General features: G+C 44.0%; 1 protein-coding gene across 5 annotated transcripts; it reads right to left on the bottom strand.

Moving 5' to 3' along the window:
* Positions 1-12,729: 12,729 nt before the first annotated feature.
* LOC100382038 (small G protein family protein / RhoGAP family protein) lies at positions 12,730-20,634 on the bottom strand. 5 transcript variants are annotated; one of them, XM_008653421.3, is made up of 10 exons: positions 20,332-20,634; positions 19,773-19,839; positions 19,219-19,475; positions 16,810-16,872; positions 16,702-16,720; positions 16,241-16,339; positions 16,080-16,157; positions 15,751-15,995; positions 13,971-14,127; positions 12,730-13,219 (listed from the first exon to the last, which is right to left on the bottom strand). In XM_008653421.3, the coding sequence occupies exons 1-10, from the start codon at positions 20,617-20,619 to the stop codon at positions 13,077-13,079; spliced, it is 1,416 nt and encodes a 471-aa protein (XP_008651643.1). In that variant the 5' UTR covers positions 20,620-20,634; the 3' UTR covers positions 12,730-13,076. The 5 variants fall into 5 exon arrangements, with proteins under 5 accessions (XP_008651643.1, XP_008651646.1, XP_008651645.1 ...); XM_008653424.3 differs by having other exon boundaries at positions 20,435-20,633; XM_008653423.2 differs by having other exon boundaries at positions 12,769-13,219; positions 13,937-14,127.
* Positions 20,635-23,473: the final 2,839 nt, after the last annotated feature.

Below are 23,473 nucleotides of genomic sequence, written 5' to 3'. Positions count from 1 at the left end.
AGGAAGGCACTTTTCACGTCCATTTGATAAAGCTTAAAGCCATGGTAAGTAGCATAGGCTAATAATATGCGAATTGACTCAAGCCTAGCTACGGGTGCATAGGTTTCACCGAAATCCAAACCTTCGACTTGGGAGTATCCCTTGGCTACAAGTCGAGCTTTGTTCCTTGTCACCACACCATGCTCATCTTGCTTGTTGCGGAAGACCCATTTGGTTCCTACAACATTTTGATTAGGACGTGGAACTAAATGCCATACCTCATTCCTCGTGAAGTTGTTGAGCTCCTCTTGCATCGCCACCACCCAATCCGAATCTTGAAGTGCTTCCTCTACCCTGTGTGGTTCAATAGAGGAAACAAACGAGTAATGTTCACAAAAATGTGCAACCCGAGATCTAGTAGTTACCCCCTTATGAATATCGCCGAGGATGGTGTCGACGGGGTGATCTCGTTGGATTGCTTGGTGGACTCTTGGGTGTGGCGGTCTTTGTTCCTCATCCTCCTTATCTTCCTCATTTGTATCTCCCCCTTGATCAATGCCATCATCTTGAGGTGGCTCATTTGCTTGATCTTCTACTTCATCAACTTGAGCTTCATCCTCATTTTGAGTCGGTGGAGATGCTTGTATGGAGGAGGATGGTTGATCTTGTGTACTTGGAGGCTCTTCGGATTCCTTAGGACACACATCCCCAATGGACATGTTCCTTAGCGCTATGCACGGAGCCTCTTCATTACCTATCTCATCAAGATCAACTTGCTCTTCTTGAGAGCCGTTAGTCTCATCAAACACAACGTCACATGAGACTTCAACTAGTCCAGTGGACTTGTTAAAGACCCTATATGCCCTTGTGTTTGAGTCATAACCAAGTAAAAAGCCTTCTACAGTCTTAGGAGCAAATTTAGATTTTCTACCTCTCTTAACAAGAATAAAGCATTTGCTACCAAAGACTCTAAAATATGAAATGTTGGGCTTTTTACCGGTTAGGAGTTCATATGATGTCTTCTTGAGGATTCGGTGTAGATATAACCGGTTGATGGCGTAGCAAGCGGTGTTAACCGCCTCGGCCCAAAACCGATCCGAAGTCTTGTACTCATCAAGCATGGTCCTTGCCATATCCAGTAGAGTTCTATTCTTCCTCTCCACTACACCATTTTGTTGTGGAGTGTAGGGAGAAGAGAACTCATGCTTGATGCCTTCCTCCTCAAGGAAGCCTTCAATTTGAGAGTTCTTGAACTCCGTCCCGTTGTCGCTTCTTATTTTCTTGATCCTTAAGCCGAACTCATTTTGAGCCCGTCTCAAGAATCCCTTTAAGGTCTCTTGGGTTTGAGATTTTTCCTGTAAGAAGAATACCCAAGTGAAGCGAGAATAATCATCCACAATAACAAGACAGTACTTACTCCCGCCGATGCTTATGTAAGCGATCGGGCCGAATAGATCCATGTGCAGGAGCTCCAGTGGCCTGTCGGTCGTCATTATGTTCTTATGCTGATGATGAGAGCCAACTTGCTTTCCTGCTTGGCATGCGCTACAAATCCTGTCTTTCTCAAAATGAACATTTGTTAATCCTAAAATGTGTTCTCCCTTTAGAAGCTTATGAAGATTCTTCATCCCAACATGGGCTAGTCGGCGGTGCCAGAGCCAACCCATGTTAGTCTTAGCAATTAAGCAAGTGTCGAGTTCAGCTCTATCAAAATCTACTAAGTATAGCTGACCCTCTAACACTCCCTTAAATGCTATTGAATCATCACTTCTTCTAAAGACAGTGACACCTATATCAGTGAATAGACAGTTGTAGCCCATTTGACATAATTGAGATACGGAAAGCAAATTGTAATCTAAAGAATCAACAAGAAAAACATTGGAAATGGAATGGTCAGGAGATATAGCAATTTTACCCAAACCTTTGACCAAACCTTGATTTCCATCCCCGAATGTGATCGCTCTTTGGGGATCTTGGTTTTTCTCATATGAGGAGAACATCTTTTTCTCCCCAGTCATGTGGTTCGTGCATCCGCTGTCGAGTATCCAACTTGAGCCCCCGGATGCATAAACCTACAAAACAAGTTTAGTTCTTGACTTTAGGTACCCAAATGGTTTTGGGTCCTTTGACATTAGACACAAGAACTTTGGGTACCCAAACACAAGTCTTGGAGCCCTTGTGCTTGCCCCCAACATATTTGGCAACTACTTTGCCGGATTTGTTAGTCAACACATAAGATGCATCAAAAGTTTTAAATGAAATGTTATGATCATTTGATGCACTAGGAGTTTTCTTCTTAGGCAACTTAGCATGGGTTGGTTGCCTAGAGCTAGATGTCTCACCCTTATACATGAAAGCATGATTAGGGCCAGAGTGAGACTTCCTAGAATGAATTTTCCTAATTTTGCTCTCAGGATAGCCTGCAGGGTATAAAATGTAACCCTCGTTATCCTGAGGCATGGGAGCCTTGCCCTTAACAAAGTTGGACAATCTCTTAGGAGGGGCACTAATTTTGACATTGTCTCCCCTTTGGAAGCCAATGCCATCCTTGATGCCAGGGCGTCTCCCACTATAGAGCATACTTCTAGCAAATTTAAATTTTTCATTCTCTAAGTTATGCTCGGCAATTTTAGCATCTAATTTAGCTATATGATCATTTTGTTGTTTAATTAAAGCCATATGATCATGAATAGCATTGATATCAACATCTCTACATCTAGTACAAATAGATACATGCTCAACAGTAGATGTAGAGGGTTTGCAAGAATTAAGTTCAACAATCTTAGCGTGAAGAATATCATTTTTATCTCTAAGATCAGAAATTGTAACTTTGCAAACGTCAAAATCTTTAGCCTTAGCAAGCAAGTTTTCATTTTCATTTCTAAGGCTAGCAAGAGAAGTGTTTAATTCTTCAATCCTAGCAAGCAAATCATCATTATTATCTCTAGGATTGGGAATTGAAACATTGCAAACATGTGAATCAACCTTAGCATTTAAACTAGCATTTTCATTCCTAAGGTTGTCAATCATCTCACGGCAAGTGCTTAGCTCACTAGATAACTTTTCACATTTTTCAATTTCAAGAGCATAAGCCTTTTTAACCTTAACATGCTTCTTATTTTCCTTAATAAGGAGGTCCTCTTGGGAATCCAAAAGGTCATCCTTTTCGTGAATAGCACTAACCAATTCATTTAATTTTTCCTTTTGAGCTATGTTAAGGTTGGCAAAAAGGGAACGCAAATTATCCTCCTCATCACTGGCATTATCATCACTAGAAGATTCATATTTAGTGGAGGAGTTAGATTTAACCTTCTTCCTTTTGCCGTCCTTTGCCATGAGTCACTTGTGGCCGACGTTGGGGAAGAGGAGTCCCTTGGTGACGGCGATGTTGGCGGCGTCCTCGTCGTCGGAGGAGTCGCTTGAGCTTTCGTCGGAGTCCCACTCTCGACAAACATGGGCATCGCCGCCCTTCTTCTTGTAGTATTTCTTCTTCTCCTTTCTTCTCCCTTTCTTGTCGTCGCCCCTGTCACTATCACTTGATAATGGACATTTAGCAATAAAATGACCGGGCTTACCACACTTGTAGCAGACCTTCTTGGAACGGGATTTGTAATCCTTCCCCTTCCGTTGCTTGAGGATTTGGCGAAAGCTTTTGATGATTAAAGCCATCTCCTCATTGTCGAGCTTGGAGGCATCAATTGGTTGTCTACTTGGTGTAGACTCCTCCTTCTTCTCCTCCGTCGCCTTAAATGCCACCGGTTGTGCTTCGGACGTGGAGGGTTCATCAAGCTCGTTGATCTTCTTGGAGCCCTTGATCATACATTCAAAGCTCACAAAATTCCCGATAACTTCTTCGGGGGTCATTTGAGTATATCTAGGATTACCACGAATTAATTGAACTTGAGTGGGGTTAAGGAAAATAAGTGATCTCAAAATAACCTTAACCACCTCGTGGTCATCCCATTTTTTGCTCCCGAGGTTGCGCACTTGGTTCACCAATGTTTTGAGCCGGTTGTACATATCTTGTGGCTCCTCCCCTTGGCGAAGACGGAAGCGACCGAGCTCCCCCTCGACCGTTTCCCGCTTGGTAATCTTGGTGAGTTCATCACCTTCGTGCGCGGTCTTAAGTAGGTCCCAAATCTCCTTTGCATTCTTCAATCCTTGCACCTTATTGTACTCCTCCTTGCTTAGAGAGGCAAGGAGTATGGTTGTAGCTTGAGAGTTGAAGTGCTCGATTTGGGCCACCTCGTCCTCATCATAATCCTTATCCCCTACGGATGGTACCTGTGCTCCAAACTCAACAACATTCCATATACTTTTGTGGAGTGAGGTTAGATGAAATTTCATTAAATCACTCCACCTAGCATAATCTTCACCGTCAAAGGTTGGCGGTTTGCCTAATGGAACGGAAAGTAATGGAGTATGTCTAGATGTACGAGGATAGTGTAAGGGAATCTTACTAAACTTCTTACGCTCTTGGCGTTTAGAAGTTACGGAGGGCGCATCGGAGTCGGAGGTCGATGTTGATGAAGTGTCGGTCTCGTAGTAGACTACCTTCCTCATCCTCTTGTGCTTGTCACCTTTCCGATGCGACTTGTGGGAAGAAGATTTTTCCTTCTTCTCTTTGTGGTGTGAGAAAGAAGATCTTTTCTCCTTCCGTTTGGAGGAGTCCTTCTTCTTCTCCTTCCTCTTGGTGCGGGACTCTTCCGAAGAAGTGCTCCCTTGGCTTGTAGTGGGCTTGTCGCCGGTCTCCATCTCCTTCTTGGCGTGATCTCCCGACATCACTTCGAGCGGTTAGGCTCTAATGAAGCACCGGGCTTTGATACCAATTGAAAGTCGCCTAGAGGGGGGGTGAATAGGGCGAAACTGAAATTTACAAATATAAACACAACTACAAGCCGGGTTAGCGTTAGTAATAAAGAAATGAGTCCGCGAGAGAGGGCGCAAAACAAATCCCAAGCGAATAAGCAAGTGAGACACGGAGATTTGTTTTACCGAGGTTCGGTTCTTGCAAACCTACTCCCCGTTGAGGAGGCCACAAAGGCCGGGTCTCTTTCAACCCTTCCCTCTCTCAAACGATCCACGGATCGAGTGAGCTTTCTCTTCTCAATCACTTGGAACACAAAATTCCCACAAGGACCACCACAAGATTGGTGTCTCTTGCCTCAATTACAAGTGAGTTTGATTGCAAAGAAAGGATCAAGAAAGAAGAAAGCAATCCAAGCGCAAGAGCTCGAAGGAACACAAGCAAATCTCTCTCTCTAATCACTATGGCGTTGCGTGGAATTTTGGAGAGGATTCGATCTCTTTGGTGTGTCTAGAATTGAATGCTAGAGCTCTTGTAGTAGTTGGGAAGTGGAAAACTTGGATGCAATGAATGGTGGGGTGGTTGGGGTATTTATAGCCCCAACCACCAAACTTGACCGTTGGCTGGGTCCTCTGTTCGATGGCGCACCGGACAGTCCGGTGCACACCGGACAGTCCGGTGCCCCCTGCCATGTCATCATTGCCGTTGGATTCGACCGTTGAAGCTTCTGACTTGTGGGCCCGCCTGGGTGTCCGGTGCACACCGGACATGCACTGTTCCTTGTCCGGTGTGCCGGAGTGGTCGCGCCTGCCATCTGTGCGCGCAGAGCGCCCATTAAATGCGCGGCAGGGAGCCGTTGGCGCGGAGAAGACCGTTGCTCCGGAGTCGCACCGGACAGTCCGGTGCACACCGGACAGTCCGGTGAATTATAGCGGACTAGCCGTTGTAGTTTCCCGAAGCTGGCGAGTTCCTGAGGCCGACCACCTTTGGTGCACCGGACACTGTCCGGTGTACACCGGACAGTCCGGTGAATTATAGCGGAGTCGCCTCTGGAAATTCCCGAAGGTAGCGAGTTCGAGTCTGAGTCCCCCTGGTGCACCGGACATGTCCGGTGGCACACCGGACAGTCCGGTGCGCCAGACCTGGGGTGCCTTCGGTTGCCCCTTTGCCCCTTTGTTGAATCCAAGACTTGGTCTTTTTAATGGCTGAGTGTGAACCTTTTACACCTGTATTATTTATACACTTGGGCAAACAAGTTAGTCCAAAGATTTGTGTTGGGCAATTCAACCACCAAAATTATATAGGAACTAGGTGTAAGCCTAATTCCCTTTCACCAGTCGTGGAGGCCGCGCACCGCGGCGTCCCAGCGCTCCGGGGGAGCCCTCGTCAGGTTGGCCTCCAGCAGCGCCTCGGCGGCCCGCAGCATCACCGATGCGGCCGAGTCCACGGCCGCGAGCTCCGCGAGCATGGCGTCGACCGCGTAGCTTGTTCCCCTGTCGTCGACACGGAGGCTAGACGCCTGCTGCTACGCGTGGCGCAGGGAGCACCGGAACGTGAGGAGCAGGAAGGCGGCGACGAGCAGCGGGAGCACGACCGACTGATGGCTCCATTCCCTCTTCATCTTGTAAGCACTTACCGGGCTACCGCAAGCTAAGCTTCCAAGCTTGCATGGGCGATTTTAGTCATGTACTCACGTTTCTCCTCCTTTCAGTTTCTCCAATTTCTTCTGTGGTGATGAATCAAAATAGCAGCGAGGAATGTTGATCGGTGATATGTAATTGGCACTGACAGCAAAACGTGCATGGCATAGGGTATGCAAAAAATGTTTTAGGTTCAGATGCATAGATTATATAAGCAGGTGCAAGTGACAACCCATTGGGAGGTAAAGAGTTCGTGCCATATAGAATTAGTAGGTCTATAAATTTCTATGTGCAATTTTTCCTTTATATATTATTGCCTTTATGGAATTTATTTCACCACCTTTACATTCTCAAACTGTTTGTTTATCAGTTTGTAGCTAAAATGAGAATACTCATTTATAAAGTCTGCCAGTTTGTAAATCTGTTAGATTACTATTGAATATGCGCATTGTTATATATCACTCCAACATTAATAGTTTTATGTTACTTTCATTTTCCATTTCTCAGTTACCGTAACCCTAAACTAGAGGATTTTTCTCCTATGATTTATCACCTATAAAGTTAGTAATGGACTAACAGTTTCCTATAGATCATGAAGTTTTTTTGTCATTTTCATATATATGTTTTAGTCGCCTGTTACAAAAATGTTTGCTTCTGCGGGACGCGCAAAGCGAGTCTCTTCGAGTTGCTCTAACTACTAAAACCATGACTACTTATTTTTATCCCATTGCAGAATATTTGTGAAATTGTTTTGTTTACTCGGGTCAGATTTGGTCTGGACGAGAAATGTAGCTGCTGCTTGCTTCAGGCATTACATATGGTTATGCATAGATTAGTTGCTTCTTGTTTCATTTTTGTTTTTTGATGCATGTTCTTCCATGTCAATATGCATCTTTTTTATAAAGCAAGAATGCATCTCAATGCATGTGTTGTGTTGTGCTGGTTAGTATTTCCTTTATAGATAAAAATGATCAGAAGGTTAAGCTGGACAAGTGACCAAAGTAGATTGCATATATAATCTTACATATTTATATTCTCTGACAGCTTAGTTAGCTTAATTACCAACTTGAAGCTATCTGATGAAGGAACTACACAAAACCACATATTTTCATGCATTCTGTAAAACTAAATTAAAACTCTCAATGTGTTTATGCTTTTAAGAGCGTGTATGTAAGTCTACTGGATTCAGTTCCATTTTTGTTAGTTTATTTCTTTGTGATCGATAGTTGAAGATTGTATTTCTTGCCTTGTTAACTTAGCCGAAGTAATTAACTATTACTCTTTTACATATTGGAATAGTGCCCTTGGCCATTTGCATAACAAAGAAGAGGCTCCTAGCCAATTGAAAATAGTTGGTGTTCAAGCAATAGGGGGGATTTTTGCTGGTGCTGTGACCTCTTGTTACAACTCCCATAGATACAATCAAGACTAGGTTGTAGGTACTGTGTGACATTCTGTTTGTTGATTAGTCTTGTAATTTGATTTGTGAGGCTTATCCTTATACTGATATTTCCTCCAATGGTGGGGTATTGATGAGGTAAACTGGAATGTTGTCTATATTAAACAATATATACTTCTATGTTTATAGTTGTTTCTTTTCTGCTGAAAAAACTAGAACCAGTTTGTCAAACCCGAATTGCAGGTTGTGGTGTCCACCAAGAGTCCAAAATTAGATAGACAAAGTGTGTGGGAAGTTATGGCTGACAGTAGCTCTTATTTCATCAAGGAAGAGATTGGTCCCAAGAAAATTCTTACATGTGAAACTCGGATTAGACTGTTTAATATGTATTCTATAGGCTGATGATAAGTATGAGTTTGCGGACTTTTCAGTTTGTGTCTTTCCCCATATATAGATGGTAGGAAAAATCAAGAACTATTGAGGTAGGGTCTTGACAAAGCTTCTTGCTTATCCTCTTGACCATACCAGTTCTTTTGATCTATGAATTTGTACCGCCTTTTCATTTATTTCACTGATGTAACCTCCCTCTTGATTGGCAGGTTGAAGTGGCTGAAGAGCCAAAAGGTGAAGAGGCAAAGGGTTGATGAAGCTTCACTTAAGATGCTGTTAGCAAATCATGGGATTTCTTGTTGAAGTATGGGCTCTTGTTAAATTGCAATGATAATTCCATACTTAAATTTTAATGATAATTACATACCCTTCAATCAGTTTGATATTGAATTTTCTTTTCCTTGTGCCAGTAAGTTCATGCAAAAAATGGACTCAAAGATCTTATAAAGAAAGGCACTTGAGCTTTGTATCTTACATGAGTTTGTTTATAAATAAAGTTGTATCTAAAGTCTAAACTTCGATGATCTATGAAAGATCGTTCTTGGTTTTTGTTTTTAAATAAAGTATACTTATATGATATATATAGATCGTAGCAACGCACGAACATCTAACTATATATCTTAAAAGTTATGGGACTATTACAAAGTTCTAGAGGCCAATTAATTTTAATTTACAGCACAGCACATGACCCTACGTATGTTATTATTGTACTTTTTCCGTTGCAACGCACGAGCACTTATCTAGTAATAACATAAAGGCCTATTTGGAACCCTCTAGAGCTAACACATTGTTAGTGAGCTAATAAATTATTAGCTGGAATGGACCAGCTAACTATTAGTTGTGGGCTGGTTAGAACCTACAACAAATAGGTTGATTGAATTGCTAGTTTTCTATATTGCCCATGCGTGTGCCAAGTGGAGAAAATACTGCCTTTTATCAAGTTTTAGGTGATCTTAGCTGCCATAAACCAGCTAATAAACTAATTTTTAGTTAGCGGTCCAATTAATCATTGGTTGAGACATTAGTTGGGCTGATTAGAACTCTACAACTAATTTTATCTGCTAACTATTGAAAGTTCAATTTGCCCGAGAATAGGATGTGGATGTCGCCTAGAGGGGGTGAACAGGCGAATAAAGAATATCAATTTAAAACTAGAAATTCTTACTCTACTCGAAGACTGGAACGAGTAGATCGCAGCGGAAATAAAGTTCCTGTCTCAAAATACCCTACACTTCAAAGACAACTTATATCACAGATAAGTATTGAAGTGCAAGTATAAAAAGCAATAAAGACATAGAGACATAACACAACACAAAGCAGAGCACACAGACATAGGGATTTATCTCGAGGTTCGGTCGATCCTGAAATGCTTGCTTAGTCCTCGTTGGAATTAGCCACACCTTGGCTTGGAGTCTATTTCAACTCCTTCATCTGTTTTCTCAGATCTATCAATGCGATAGATAGAGCCTTTCATTATGTTGATAACGGTTACAACAATGTTGCGGTTGTTTACAGTCTTCTTGATAGCACTCCGGTAGAATAACGATGCTCAAGATCTTGCTCTTGCACTCAGCAGGACCTCCCTCTCTCTAAAGGCTTATAACTGCGCCTTTGCACAAACTAGAGAGATACACAAGAGCAGGAGAGAAAGAATATGATCACTTGATGTATGAACTTGTTTAATGCACATCCATACTTCAAATGGGTGCCTAAGGGGTCCTTTTATAGCCCCAAATGAGCCCCCTAGTCGTTGCCCCTTTCCTTGTGAAGAAGATCTCAATTTCCTTCTATCTGCGGTCTGTTTCCTTCTACAGCTGAGCCGACCATTGAAGCCCTCGACCGCCTGGCACACCGGATGACTCGCCCGAGGCCATGACACGCCCAAGGCCAAGACTTGCTCGAGGCCACGACACGCCCGAGGCCACGACACGCCCGAGGCTACGACTCACCCGAGGCCAATCGCCCGACGCAATCACGACTCGCTCGAGACCAATCGCCTGACGTAGCCATGACTTGCCTGAGGTCAATCGCCCAACGTAGTCAGGACTCGCCCGAGGCTAACCGCCCGACGCAGTCACGACTCGCCCGAGACCAACCTCGGTGGAAGACGCAGTCACGGTTCGACCAACCTCGACGGGAAACACAGTCACGATTCGTCCGAGGCCAAACCTTGGCAGGAGACACAGTTCTAATTCGCTCGAGGCCAACCTCGGCAGGAGACGTAGTTCCGATTCGCCGGAGCGCAGACACGATTCTCCCGAGCTCATCTCCGACTGAGTCCCAGAAGATTATCTCTTTTCAATCTTCTCCTAGCTTTACTGTTTCACCTCAAACAGAGCTCTAAATGATACTTTCTCTACATACATGGTTAGAGAGCAAAACCAAAGTGTCATATGTGTAGTAGAAGGTGTATGCAACATATTTGAACACTCAAACCCGCATTCTTAACCTTCTTCATTGTTTGCTCCTTTTGGCTTGTTTGATGTTGATGTTGGACTCCAAAACTCCAAGTCTTCATGACTTGATCTAGATCGTCATCTATGAGCTCCAACATTGTGCATAGGTCACACAGAACATATCCAAACATAGGAACAACCCAAACTCATGGTCAAAGTAAACTTAGCTCTTTTGGATTGCTTCCAAGTTATTGCTTTGACACTACTCCTTCTAGTGACCTTGCTCTATGTCTTGAGCTTGATCTTGAGCCTTCTGACTTAAACCACATAACCATAGATGTTACCTCATTGGTTGTAAGTCATGTTCTTAAGTCGTGATCCTCGATGCACCATATCTCTTCTCAACTCGATCAACCTTGACTTTGCAAGTCTTTTTCTTCACTCTGGCTTTGGGTTCCTCAGCCTCCATGACCTTCTCTCGTGCACTCGGTACCTCGAAGCTCTTCTTGCCTCCACCCTTGGCTTGATCAGTTGTCTCCGAGTTACGCACATCGAGTCTCACTTAAGCAATGTTCTTCTTCACTTGTGATGTCCACAACCATAATCAACTCAGCCTTTAGACCATCACTCTTGAACACTTGTGTTGAACTTTACAAGCTTTGCACTAAACACATGTCCAACACTTAACACACATGTCAGTCCTTTAATTGGGTTGTCATCTAAACCACTAAAACCCACAAGAGAGCTTTCAACAATTATCTATAGATGTTTCAAACAAACCCTAAATTAGGATTACCACACTTTCAATAAGTTTTGAGAATGAGCTAAGTATTAAGTTTTAGGCTAACCTTGTGGAGAGAGAGAAAGAGACAGAATGTTCACTTCGGATTGTTCGGACTGGTGCAGCTACAATCCATAGCGATAAATACTGTAGAAGCAGTAGAACCCGATATAGATTTAAGCGGAAGAGGCTGAGATATGGCGTTTCCATAGCAGCTACGTGAAAGTGATGTTTCAAATTGTAAAATCAAAAGTCGGCTTTAGCCTATAAACGTGACCCTAATCTAGTCAGACAGATATAAAGGAAGCAAACTTTGATAAACAAAACCTAGACAATGAACATTAAGGCCATGTTTGGAAAAGTTTCACTTCAAGAATTTCAAGTTTATTTCAGCTTCTTCTATCCAAACAAGTCTAGCTCCACAAGCTCTAGCTTCAAAAAAACTGAAACTAGATGTTAGTTTTATGAAATTTTTGAAGCTCCTCAAAGGGTGCTTTAAAAACACTATTTTTATGACTCCGCATGAAGCTGCGCCAAAATTACCCATCATACCATTGGTTACAAGGCCTATAGATTTATGTCTCTTTCTCCACCCGTTAATCATCAAGGGTAATTAAGAAAACTCATACAAATTAATTGTATTACAGAAGCTATAGTCTATGTGCAAGCCAAACACTCTTGAACACTATCTTACCAATCTGTTGAAGTTGTTTTATGATGAAGTTAGAAAATCGGAACTGTAATTTTTAAAGGGAAACTCTACCAAACAGAGATCGCTAACCTCGTACACTCAAAGGAGTGAAGCCATTTCCAGTTTTCCACGACTTCGAGAATAAAAGCAACTTACCTTCCAAATTCAGTGACCTATGTAAACCCGTCAAAGAAAAAAGGTATTTTGAAGTTAATCTACAATGATTTGTTTTAAAGGCAAACACTATTATTATGTGCTAACCGTGAATGTGCAGTAGATTAACAGTAACAGATATCGATAAAAATGTAACCTATAGAATCGAAGCAAATATAGAGAGTGACACCAAGCATCTAGACGTTTTATGTGACAAGTTTTATAAGACGTCGATTAGACCTGCTATATTATATATATATATATATATATATACATGATAGACTAGATAAAACACCAACCAAAGAAAAGGTTGCCCAACATCAATTAAAATAGTTTAAACATCTCAAAGGGACATATGTGTATAGTGAGATTTTATGGTGTGATAGTAATAGAAACAAAAAAATGAGAATACCAAAGACAATAAAAGAAGACTTGAAAAGATAAAATATGCCAAAAAATTAACCTTATATCAAATAGAAAATACTTATCTATATGACTAAACCATAATTTGTGGCTTTTATTGGATTTCAACTTTAGTCTAGCCCAACTGGGGACAAAGGCTTTGTTATTATTATATGATCTGAATACAATCAATGATGGAAACAACACATTTCGTTTACATCCATCCAAATATATTTTTATTGATATGGCATGACCCGGTTCTAGTCCCGTGGAGAATTAACAGTTAACACTAGTGTATATACAAACCTACTTCAAAAATATTCCGGCCAAAATGCTTATCCCTAACAATAGCGAGCGCTAATCCACCTTCCCACCTTCCTACCTGGAACTTGTACAATAGCACGATCTAACACCAGAGAGATCTAGAGGAGATGCCGATCATCTCCACACGGTTTCATTTGCGTCGGTGAAGATGGCATTGTGATGCTCGATCAGACACTGGATAACCTCAATGGAGCTGTAGTCTGGTGGTGAAGCATCGTCTAAGGGGATCTGGGATGAAGCATCCTCGTCATCCTCATCTGCAATCGATTAAGCAGCTAGTGTGTTTATAACAGTTGACCAAAGAAGGGATCTTTGCCTACAAATAGGATTGTAGTTCCTAGTGAAAAAAAATAACTAAATATTTTATGAAAAAAAATAATTAAATAGTCTACTTGAACTGAACAACCAAAAAACTTTTGGTGAATAATCCCTGGCCCACCCAAATAAGGCCTACTATTCAGATAAAAATCATCCAGAACTTTTTATTTGAATATTACCTAAGACTGATATCTGCTCAAGAAGCACAATATATCAATGGCTACAAGCCAAAACATGCACTTGGTGGGAACAGCCTAACCTGAACTCTGATAACATGCTTTTCAATGGTGACCTAATCTCTACCGGTTCATGTAATGGAAAAGTGGCCAAGGGTTAACGGATGGGCTGATGTACCCAGACATCTGTAACTTCTCTTGGCTCGTTACTTGGTAGTTGGTAGGCAGTTGCCAGATGGCCCACGATCTTAATCATTAATTCATGCTGGGCCATAAGAAATAGACAGCAAGTAGCTTTCTTTGCTAACACGTGCCAATTTCAGATTTGATAACTTAAATGGTTTATGCCACAATTGATACAGACAACTACCACAAGGGCAGCCACAAACAGACTAGACTGCTCTGTGCCACAATGATCAGAGACAACTACATAATGCCTGAGATTGTAATAATAAAATAAACAAGATGGAATTTACGTACCTAAAAGGTAATAAACAAAGTAGAATTTACACACCTAACAGGTCCCATGTGGCAGCATTTGATGTTGTATCCACAATTTTTGGAGGCGGTTTCAGGGTAAACTTGAGGTGGTTACGCAAATCTGTGCCAGTGTCACCTTGCCGCCACATGATCAAAGGCGCAAATTCCACAGCAAGGCTGCGGGAGTCCATCTGCATTGCATAAAAAACTTGTAAAATACCACACCAAAGGTGATTCAGTAGTAGTAGTTAGGAAAAGAGGCTAACTCGAGAAATACAGAAATTAAAGCAGCATGCTTTGCATATGTAAATTAACAAACTATGAAATGCTTCGCTGTGAAAAGATATTCAATGTTGTTTATCAATCTACACTCTACAGACAAAATAGAACAAGATCATTTAGTCAGTATATTTATGCTCGTACCAGTCCCAATTCACAACCCTATATTTAAGACAGCTAAGCAGGTGCGAATGTGTATCAGAATCCCATCTGTTTGCTACATCGCTCATGTTTTTGTCCCAATCAGATAGAAGTCGGTAACAAATGTGTAATTGGGCCTACAGCTGATTAAGCAAATTGTGGTTCCTTTTTTAAGAGCTTTTCCTGAATTTGAATGGAAGAGAAGTAGTGCAATCTGAGCTGAGATTTTTCATATAGGAGTCATTTAACTTTGGTAATATGAAAGTTATCATGGCAGACCCAATGCCAGAGGCTCCCACATGACTGGGGTCTAGGAAAGGATATGAAAGTTACAGTGAACAACAAATGAACAAATCTAGTTTAGCACTCTCAAACCCAGTGATGGCCAACTGTTTAAGAGGCTTGTTTACACTTGTATGCACTTTACATACAGTTTGATTCTTCATTGATAATTGAGCTTATTTTGCAGAAACCACTAGGATTCAAACCAAATAAATAGATGCTACATCTTCCACTGGATCTAAAAACAACTACATGGTATATGAATTAAGTCTTCAGTACATGTTACTCCTGAAGATGTTATAGACAGTTATACTGACGTCTAGCATTGCATTATATTATTCAAAACAGGATGTATCTGTTACTGGATTTGTTACAGAAGTCTTTCAGAAACCCAAAGTGTCAGTCAATCCATGTTAGCTTGTTCGGTTACAAGGGATGAAATCTCGTTGTGGATTTAATCCGGGTCTGGATTGGGTGAATCCATACCTCACACACAATCCCATGGTGGGATTAAATCCATCATTTAATCCATGTACTCTCAAAGGTAGTTATTTTTTTTGATTCATGGATTCTAATATAAACTTGTGCAATATCTTCATAGATTTGTTCCATACTTATTGAGCTATGGATAGAATCCATGCCTTCCATATTTTTAAAAATTCCCAAACCCTTGAGCTATAATTAATGATGGGTTTAACCGAATAAAAAAATTTAAGTAAGCTTGGATTATTTGGGGCCATGGATTGTGACATGGATTTAATTCCAATCCATGCTAATCCAGAGCTGAATTGGCGAACAAGGCCTTACGTGAAATTGCCATTTCCTAACATTTGTCAGCCCTGTCAAAGCTAAAGAGAGAATTGTGCAAGACAAATAAAATATTAGGGGCATACAATTACATATTAAGTGGCTACAAATATGTACTAAATCTGAATGTTAAACGGTGTCATCCAAAAACAATAGCAATGACCATGCTAACAATCTGTACCGTATTTCAGTTCAGATTTATTACTTTTAGTTCCAACAATATTATCAAAAACAGAACAAAGGAAAGGAATAACAACTTGCAAATGCATCAGAGAAAAGTAACAAAAATAAGGGACAAGATCTACCTTGTTAAGTGATGATTTACGGCTGACTCGCAGCAGCAACGCTGTAACAAACTCTAGCGTCATGTAGTTCACATTTGGAAGCTTCTTCAATATGTTCCTAAGATCAGGAATGCTAACCCTCGCAGCTCGAAGCTCATCATAAAGCGAAAATGTAGTAAGTGGCTCCGGGATACTGGCAAGGTAGCACTTCACCAGTGCACCTACATCAATAGGATTTACACCTTCAAGTAAAGATGCACCCGAGTCTGCAGAACATGAAAAAAAAATCAGGCAGACGGTAACAAATGATAGCTGAACTAAGCTTAAATATGACTGAGCGGCAGTGAAACCTTCATTGTAAAGAGAAACTAACTGCTGAAGAACTTTTTTGTCACCTTCAGATTTGAATAAGTACTCATTATTCAAACCTGGGAAGAAAACGATTCAGAAATCATACAGTAGTAAAATTAAAATGGAGACAAGTTTTCAGTATAATTTTCAGCCAGTTCACCTGATATAACCAGGTAGTCCGCACATCTCACAAGCACCAGGGGCACCGCTCTATCAGATTGCTCTCGTTGTACAGTAGCTTCAATAGGAACACCAAACACTGCAAGATTATGATGCAATAGTGGATCATTTCTTTTTGTCCGTTGCTGCTCTTACTGTACAATGGCTTGAAGAACTATTTACATTTTGTAGGGCCATTTATCACATGCCACAATCCACAAATAGACAGAACAGACATAAACTTACAGAAAATATTAGTGAAGAATAAGTTAAACAAGCCATGCAAAGAATAGCAATGCTAATTGACATAAAACTTAAAGGCATATGAATCCAGAACTTGCGCTATGTACAGGAAACTTAAGCTGCTACAGGGGAAAATAATTGCCTGGATGCTACAAGTAAATATATATGTGTTGTCAACTATGATAGATATGAATCCCGGATACTGAATTGTGAGCATACCATCAGTGCTTGCGACTCCCTGGGGCAAAGAGTTAGAAATGAGAATTAGAATTATACTCCCAAAAATTCAAATTGTGTTACTAGGTAACAGAATTCCAAACCACAAACCTTCTGCCAGCGTTCAATATTGTTCAAGATACTCTTGCTTTTATCTGCAGTTTTTTTAGCAGCCTGCGAGCACATGGAACCAAAAAAGGATGAGCTTCTCTAAAGACACTAGTGTTTATCTACAAAGAATGGTGAACGAATGGCAACACCAAAGGAATGCAAGGTCCAAGTATTAGAAACTCGTTAGGGTTCTGGCTTAGTCCTCTTGTAATTACCTGTACACCCCTGTGTAATAGGCTTCGCCAACTAATTGGTCTATTTAATACACTCCCAACCCTGATTAGGGTTAGGGTTTCCCACATGGTATAGAGCTAGCCACTTTCTCTCTCTTCTCCTCCCTCCCCCACACAGCCATCGACCTGCTCTCCCCTGCACCAGCCGTGGCACCTCCTCCCCAGTCGCCGGCCATGGCCTTCTCCGGCGCCGGCGCCGCGACCTTCCCCTTCTCCAGCGCGGGGCTCAAGGCCGCCGCCCTGCGCGCGGACACGCCCCCTACCCATGCGGCCACGGGAGCCGCCGCTGCGAGCACAGACGGCACGAACGCCACCGTCCCCTCCTCTCCAACGCCGCCGCCTCGGCTGCGAGCCTCTCCAACGCCGCCGCCCTCTGCTCACCCGGCAGCCTTCTTCCCCACGCTCTTGCTCCCCTCCTTGCACCCGGCTACAACAACCTTGGCCTCCCTGGCTACCCCACACGCACAGGGAGTTCATCCCTCGCTACCACAGCAGACGCGTCCGACGTCCTCTCACCTTCCCACCTCTCTCTGCAGCAGCAGCGCACATGGCGGTGCCCCTCGACTTCCCCGACTCCCATCTGCCCCTCACCGACCCCACCTGGGCCCTCTCCAATCCATTGAGTGTGGCCGAGCCCACGACCGATTCAGCGCTAGTTACGGTCCTCACCACCATCCAGGCTGTCGTGGTCGCCTCTCAGGAGTGCGAGTGTGCCACGTCCATCGCCTAGGAACACGAGCGCGTCATAGGCACTGCCTTGACCTCTCAGATGTCTGTCGTGCAGCGCGTCTTCCTCGGCCGCAACGCTACCCCCCCCCCCCCCCCGGGTGGCCCCTGAGGCTCCCCACGCCTCCAGCCTCGACGTTGACCTCCACGCTTAGGCTACCAGTGTTCACAGCATCTGGTCCCTCGTGTCCGTCATGTTGGATCCGACATCCCCTCACTGCCCTTGCTGGTGCGATCAGGTGGTCCTCACGCTCTGGCGGTTCGCCCTCGCCGACCACGTTCTCGATGACGTCATCGCCCCGTTGTCCTCATCTTGGCACCAAATGGACAGCTTGGTCCTCTCGTGGATCAACGACACCCTCATCGTCGAGCTCCAAGATATCGCCCGTGAGCGGAAGGGCACCGATCACCAGGCTTGGATCACCCTCGAGGACCAGTTCCTCGGGAACTTGGAGGCTTAGACGCTCCACCTCGACGCGTTGTTTCGTCTGTTCTCCCAGGGGGACCTATCCGTGAGTGAGTACTGCCACCAGATGAAGGGCATGGCAGATTCTCTCTGTGATCTCGGCGAGCCTGTCGCCGACCATACCCTGGTGTTGAACCTTCTGTGTGGCCTCAGCCCACGCTACGGCCACCTAAAGGCTCTCATCAAGCGAATTGTACCATTCCCCACTTTCCACGCCGTCCGCAATGAGCTTCTCCTCGAGGAGCTCATGCCCTACAGTGTGATAACGGCCGAGAGTTCAACAACTCCGTCTCTCGCTCCTTTCTCTCCTACGGCGTTCAGTTGCGCCTCCAGTGCCCTTACACTTCTCCCTAGAACGGTCGGGCCGAACAGATCATTTGCACCACCACTAACATGATTTGTTGCCTTCTCTTCAGGCGTCTGACCCACCAGCTACTGAGCTGAGGCGGTTAGGGTTTCCCACACCAAGTCCTAATATCCCAGAGAAAATTACATTTCTCAGTAGACTTTAATGTTACAGTGAAAACATTTAAAATAACTATTTAATACACCAACGATTCTGCCATGTTGTTCACACATGGAAATGCCAATAACCAAGGTGCAGTATTTGTTACTCCATTTTTTCCCTGTTAATGATTCAGTGCACTATTCAACCAATCTTTATGTTGGTAAGGCTATCTCCAACAGCTTACTCATCCCCATACCTATATTCAAACTCTACTCTGTGAGCGAACAGAATAGTGCAAAACAGTGATTTTAGGTAAACTTTAGGTAGACTGCTGCAGACGGGCTAATGACGCAGAATAGACAGATTTGCAGAACAACTAACAAAACAAGGAACTCTTGCCTTTTTTCCATTAAATTGTTTTTTTTGTATAATTCAAAATGATTGCAACAAATAGATTACACGGAGAACTCCACAACAGTTGAGACTACACTGACCAAATAACATGTCAAAGCACTTCTGTTGAAACACATGCATACCTCTTCAACTTTGACCTTTCCCACTGCAACCTTCTCCTTTGTCTCTGAAATGCCTTTCCTGAAAAGCAAACCAGTGGAGGCAGCAGCAGTGATGATACGCTCTTGCACTGTCTCATGCGGCGGACGTTGCTGCTGCTGCTGCTGCTGCCTAGCCTCTTGGAAGACAGCCCACCGACTCTTCACCACGGACCCAACCTTCCCAGCAACATCAACTATATTATCCCCGGCCGATTGGCCTGCCTGCTTCAGCTTGACACCTGCATTAAATTGGCGCAGTAAGGTTAAAACTCTAGGTGAAGCAGGCATAAAAAAGGTAATAGGATACAAGCAGCCTGCGCAGTCACACTCTCAGGACTATACTGGTAACTCGATAATAGCACCAAAGCACATGATAATTCTTATCTTTATCGGTGCCAAAAAGCTATGGAGTACTAATAAACCCCGACATCATCGTGACAAAGCAATTTGATGGAATGATTACACTTAAGTAGGAATATTCGTACAGAAAATGATTACCGAGTGATTTACAACAAACAACAGGATGTCACACTTACTGGACGTGGAGAAGAAATCTGTGGCCTTGCGGCGCCACGGGGGCGACTCAGCCAGCGGCATCACTGCCTGCAAACGATAAGAAACATCCATTGAGCCATGGAACAGCTGTAGTAGAACCTCGAAATGAACCTACACTCCGTAGCAGTAGAGCACAGTGGAAAATCAGAAGCAGAACGCCAGAACCACTCCCGTAACGCAGCTACCACTCAATTTGTGTGAATCATGGAGTAATAACTCCGTAAAACATCTAACATCAATTGACATCCTGAAGGAGTAAACAACAAATGAAAAGCTGAACCGCACGGTTATATTACTCCTAAGCCCAGACGAGCTCAAAACGAACCCGGCTCCTAATCACAAACCCAAACACGAGACAACTCCAAACCAAGCAAGCCTAGATAAACCAACCAGCCAAAGTAGATCAACAGCTCGAGCTAATGACGAATAAAAACCTTAATCGAGAAAAAAAAATCACACACTCGACGCTGACCAAAGTTCGAAAAGGCTAAGATCCAAACCAAACCAAAGCGACAGAGAGTGACGCGGGATCGGACGAACCACGGCCCGATCCGGCGAATCAGCGGGCGGAGCGGGAATGAACAGCGAGCTGGAGGCGACCGAAGAGGCAGGAAGCAGAGCACGCTCAAGGCGATTACCATACCTCTCCTCTCCTCTCTCTCCTCTAGCTCCCGAATCGAATCGGATGGAAGCGAGGCGAATCGCGGTGAGAAAGCGAGAGGACTGGGTCTCTGCAAGTTGCAACGAGGCCGCCCGTTCCGCGAGCTGGGAAAAAAAAATGAGTTGGGTTTTGTTTGGGGCGCTCTGCCGCTTGTTGGATTCTGCCATTCTGGTTGGCGTAGGCGAGCGAGACGCGGTAGGGATTTGGGAATCCCTTTCCCGGTCGTGACGTGCGCCGCGCTACGCCGCTCGGCCTCTCGCTCACTCACCTCCACGTGGGCCGGGATGAGAGGAAAATTTCTTTGCATTAAGATGCAAAGGATAGTTTTTACAGTGTCTTATAAATTTTGATCTGTTTTTTTAGTCCTCCAAGTGATGGATAGGAGGACTGTAAAAAAATATACGTTTTTTCCAGATGAAAGACGATGGTTGGCCTTGGTTGTTGTTTCTAGAAGCATTCGTGCGTGCGGGACTCGGGAGCCGGGATGGGATAGGTGCAAGCAATCACGGGTGGTGGGACTGCGATGGCAGGCGACCAGGCGTGCTTTCGCCCGCCTATAGGTGGTTGACTATTCTCACGGGTAATTTCGCGTCAGTGTAGTTTATTTTTTCTTTGGGAACATTTGACACCGTAAAACTCACTTATTTACACCGATTAATATTATATAAGTGGACTTTGTTTTATATTCTCTCACTCCGTTCCAAAAAAAATTTTAGCTCTATATCCAAATAAAAAATAATCTAGACGCATATATAAAACACATACATCAAATATAATATGAACTCATTGATTAAGTAAAACGAATTTTAATTTAGAACGGAGGTAGTATTATGTTTGAGCATATAGTATCAAACACAAAACTATGTAAAGAATGTGTATTATGTTACTTAGGGCCTGTTTGTTTACCTCCAGATTATATAATCTGGATTAAATAATCCTAAGAGGCAAACAAACAGTCTAGCTTATTTGTCCAGATTATATAATCTAACCCCTTGGATTATGATAATCCATAAGCAAGTGAGGAGGTGCTTATTTCAGATTATTTTTATCCCACTTCCCCACTTCCCTTTCAAGTTTCCTAGAAATTACCCATCATTGCCATTATAATCTACCGAATCGTTTTTGCGCCTATCGGATCAGAGAAGTCCGCCGCCCAACAGAAACACGCCAGATAATCTGGATAAACAAACAGGACTACTCAGATTATATAATCCAAATTATATAATCCAGATTATATAATTCTCCAAAAATAATCTAGATTATATAATCCATTGGGGTAAACAAACAGGCCCTTAGACGGCCTCCAACGGTCCCTCTCACTAGCTCTCCATGACAGATTAGCGTGTTTCGTGCTCTCCCAAACGTCCAATAACCCTTAGCCTCCCCGCATGCAAGGGGGACAACGAATTTCCCGTGCGGAAGGGAAACTACAATCTCAAACCCCCCCTAATCAGTCCATGTAACTATGAAATTAACTATTTTTAAGTTTAATTAGCTAATAATAATATGTATCATGGTACTACAAATATAGTAGTATTTTTAAAACTCCAAAAACTGATGTAAAAAGTCAAATAGCTAACTTAAAGAAAAAAATGGGGTTGAATAACGGGGAATGATTGGAGAGGAGACGAAATATAAGAAGAATAGTTGAGGTCCGGCTGGAAACGAGCCGAGTCGAGCCAGGCTCGGCTCGGCTCGGTGAGGCTCGGTGGAACAGCGAGCCGAGCCAGGCTCGGCTCGGTCACTTCGCGAGCTCGGTAATAAGGCTCGGCTCGGCTCGCGAGCCTGTACACTCAAGTTAATTATAGTCGTTAGTTCAAATTTGAAGCATAATATGTTCTATATAGTAAAAAAATTATGTCCCTACACTCTAGTTCCTTGTGAGTTGTGACCAAAACAACACACCGGTCACTGGATCTAGATGACTGGACACTAATAAACAAACTGACAACTGACAAGTGATAGTTGCAGTAGTTTGGACCGAGCCTCGAGCCGGCTCGCGAGCCTCACCGAGCCGGCTTGGCTCGGCTCGTTAGTGTAGCGAGCCGTGGAATTAGGCTCGGCTCGGGCTCGTTTAGGCTCGCGAGCCTCAACGAGCCGAGCCGAGCCTGATCGAGCCCGAGCCGGCTCGCGAGCCTCGAGCTTTTTTCAGCCCTAGTTGAGGAGAATGCATTTAAATATGAATAGAAAGTACAAATGGAGGGATTTAGAGGGGTCATTGGAGAAAGCCTTAGGTGAGAGTGAATGTGAAACCAACAACCTCAAAAGCGGGAAAGGGAGAGGTAAGAAGTGGTGTCGGGGACCATAATTAGGGGTACCCTCAAGGCGCCTAATTCTCAGCTGGTAACCCCCATCAGCATAAAGCTGCAAAGGCCTGATGGGCGCGATTAAGTCAGGGATCAGTCCACACGAGTGACTCGATCACGCTTCACCCGAGCCTAGCCTCGGCCAAAGGCAGCCGACCTCGAGAGACTTCCGTCTCGCCCGAGGCCCCCTTTTTATGGCGGACACATCACCGGCTCGCCCAAGGCCTTGGCTTCGCTCAGAAGCAACCTTGACTAAATCACCACACCGACTGACCAAATTGCAGGGGCATTTAACGCAAAGGTGGCCTGACACCTCTATCCTGACACGCGCCCCCGGCAGAGCCGAGGTGACCGCCGTCACTCCACCGCTCCACTGGCCAGTCTGACAGAAGGACAGCGCCGCCTGCGCCACTCCGACTGCAGTGCCACTCGACAGAGTAAGTCTGACAGGCAGTCAGGCCTTGCCAAAGGCGCCACGACGAACTCCGCTCCGCCCGACCCCAGGGCTCGGACTCGGGCTAAGACCCGGAAGACGGCGAACTCCGCTCCGCCCGACCCCAGGGCTCGGACTCGGGCTAAGACCCGAAAGACGGCGAACTCCGCTCCGCCCGACCCCAGGGCTCGGACTCGGGCTAAGACCCGGAAGACGGCGAACTCCGCTCCGCCCGACCCCAGGGCTCGGACTCGGGCTAAGACCCGGAAGACGACGAAACTC

This window comes from Zea mays, chromosome 7, assembly GCF_902167145.1.
Source record: "Zea mays cultivar B73 chromosome 7, Zm-B73-REFERENCE-NAM-5.0, whole genome shotgun sequence".
NCBI classification, from domain to species: domain Eukaryota; kingdom Viridiplantae; phylum Streptophyta; class Magnoliopsida; order Poales; family Poaceae; genus Zea; species Zea mays.
The sequence above is the reverse complement of the archived record's forward strand: the minus strand, read 5'-3'. Positions and strand labels throughout refer to the sequence as shown.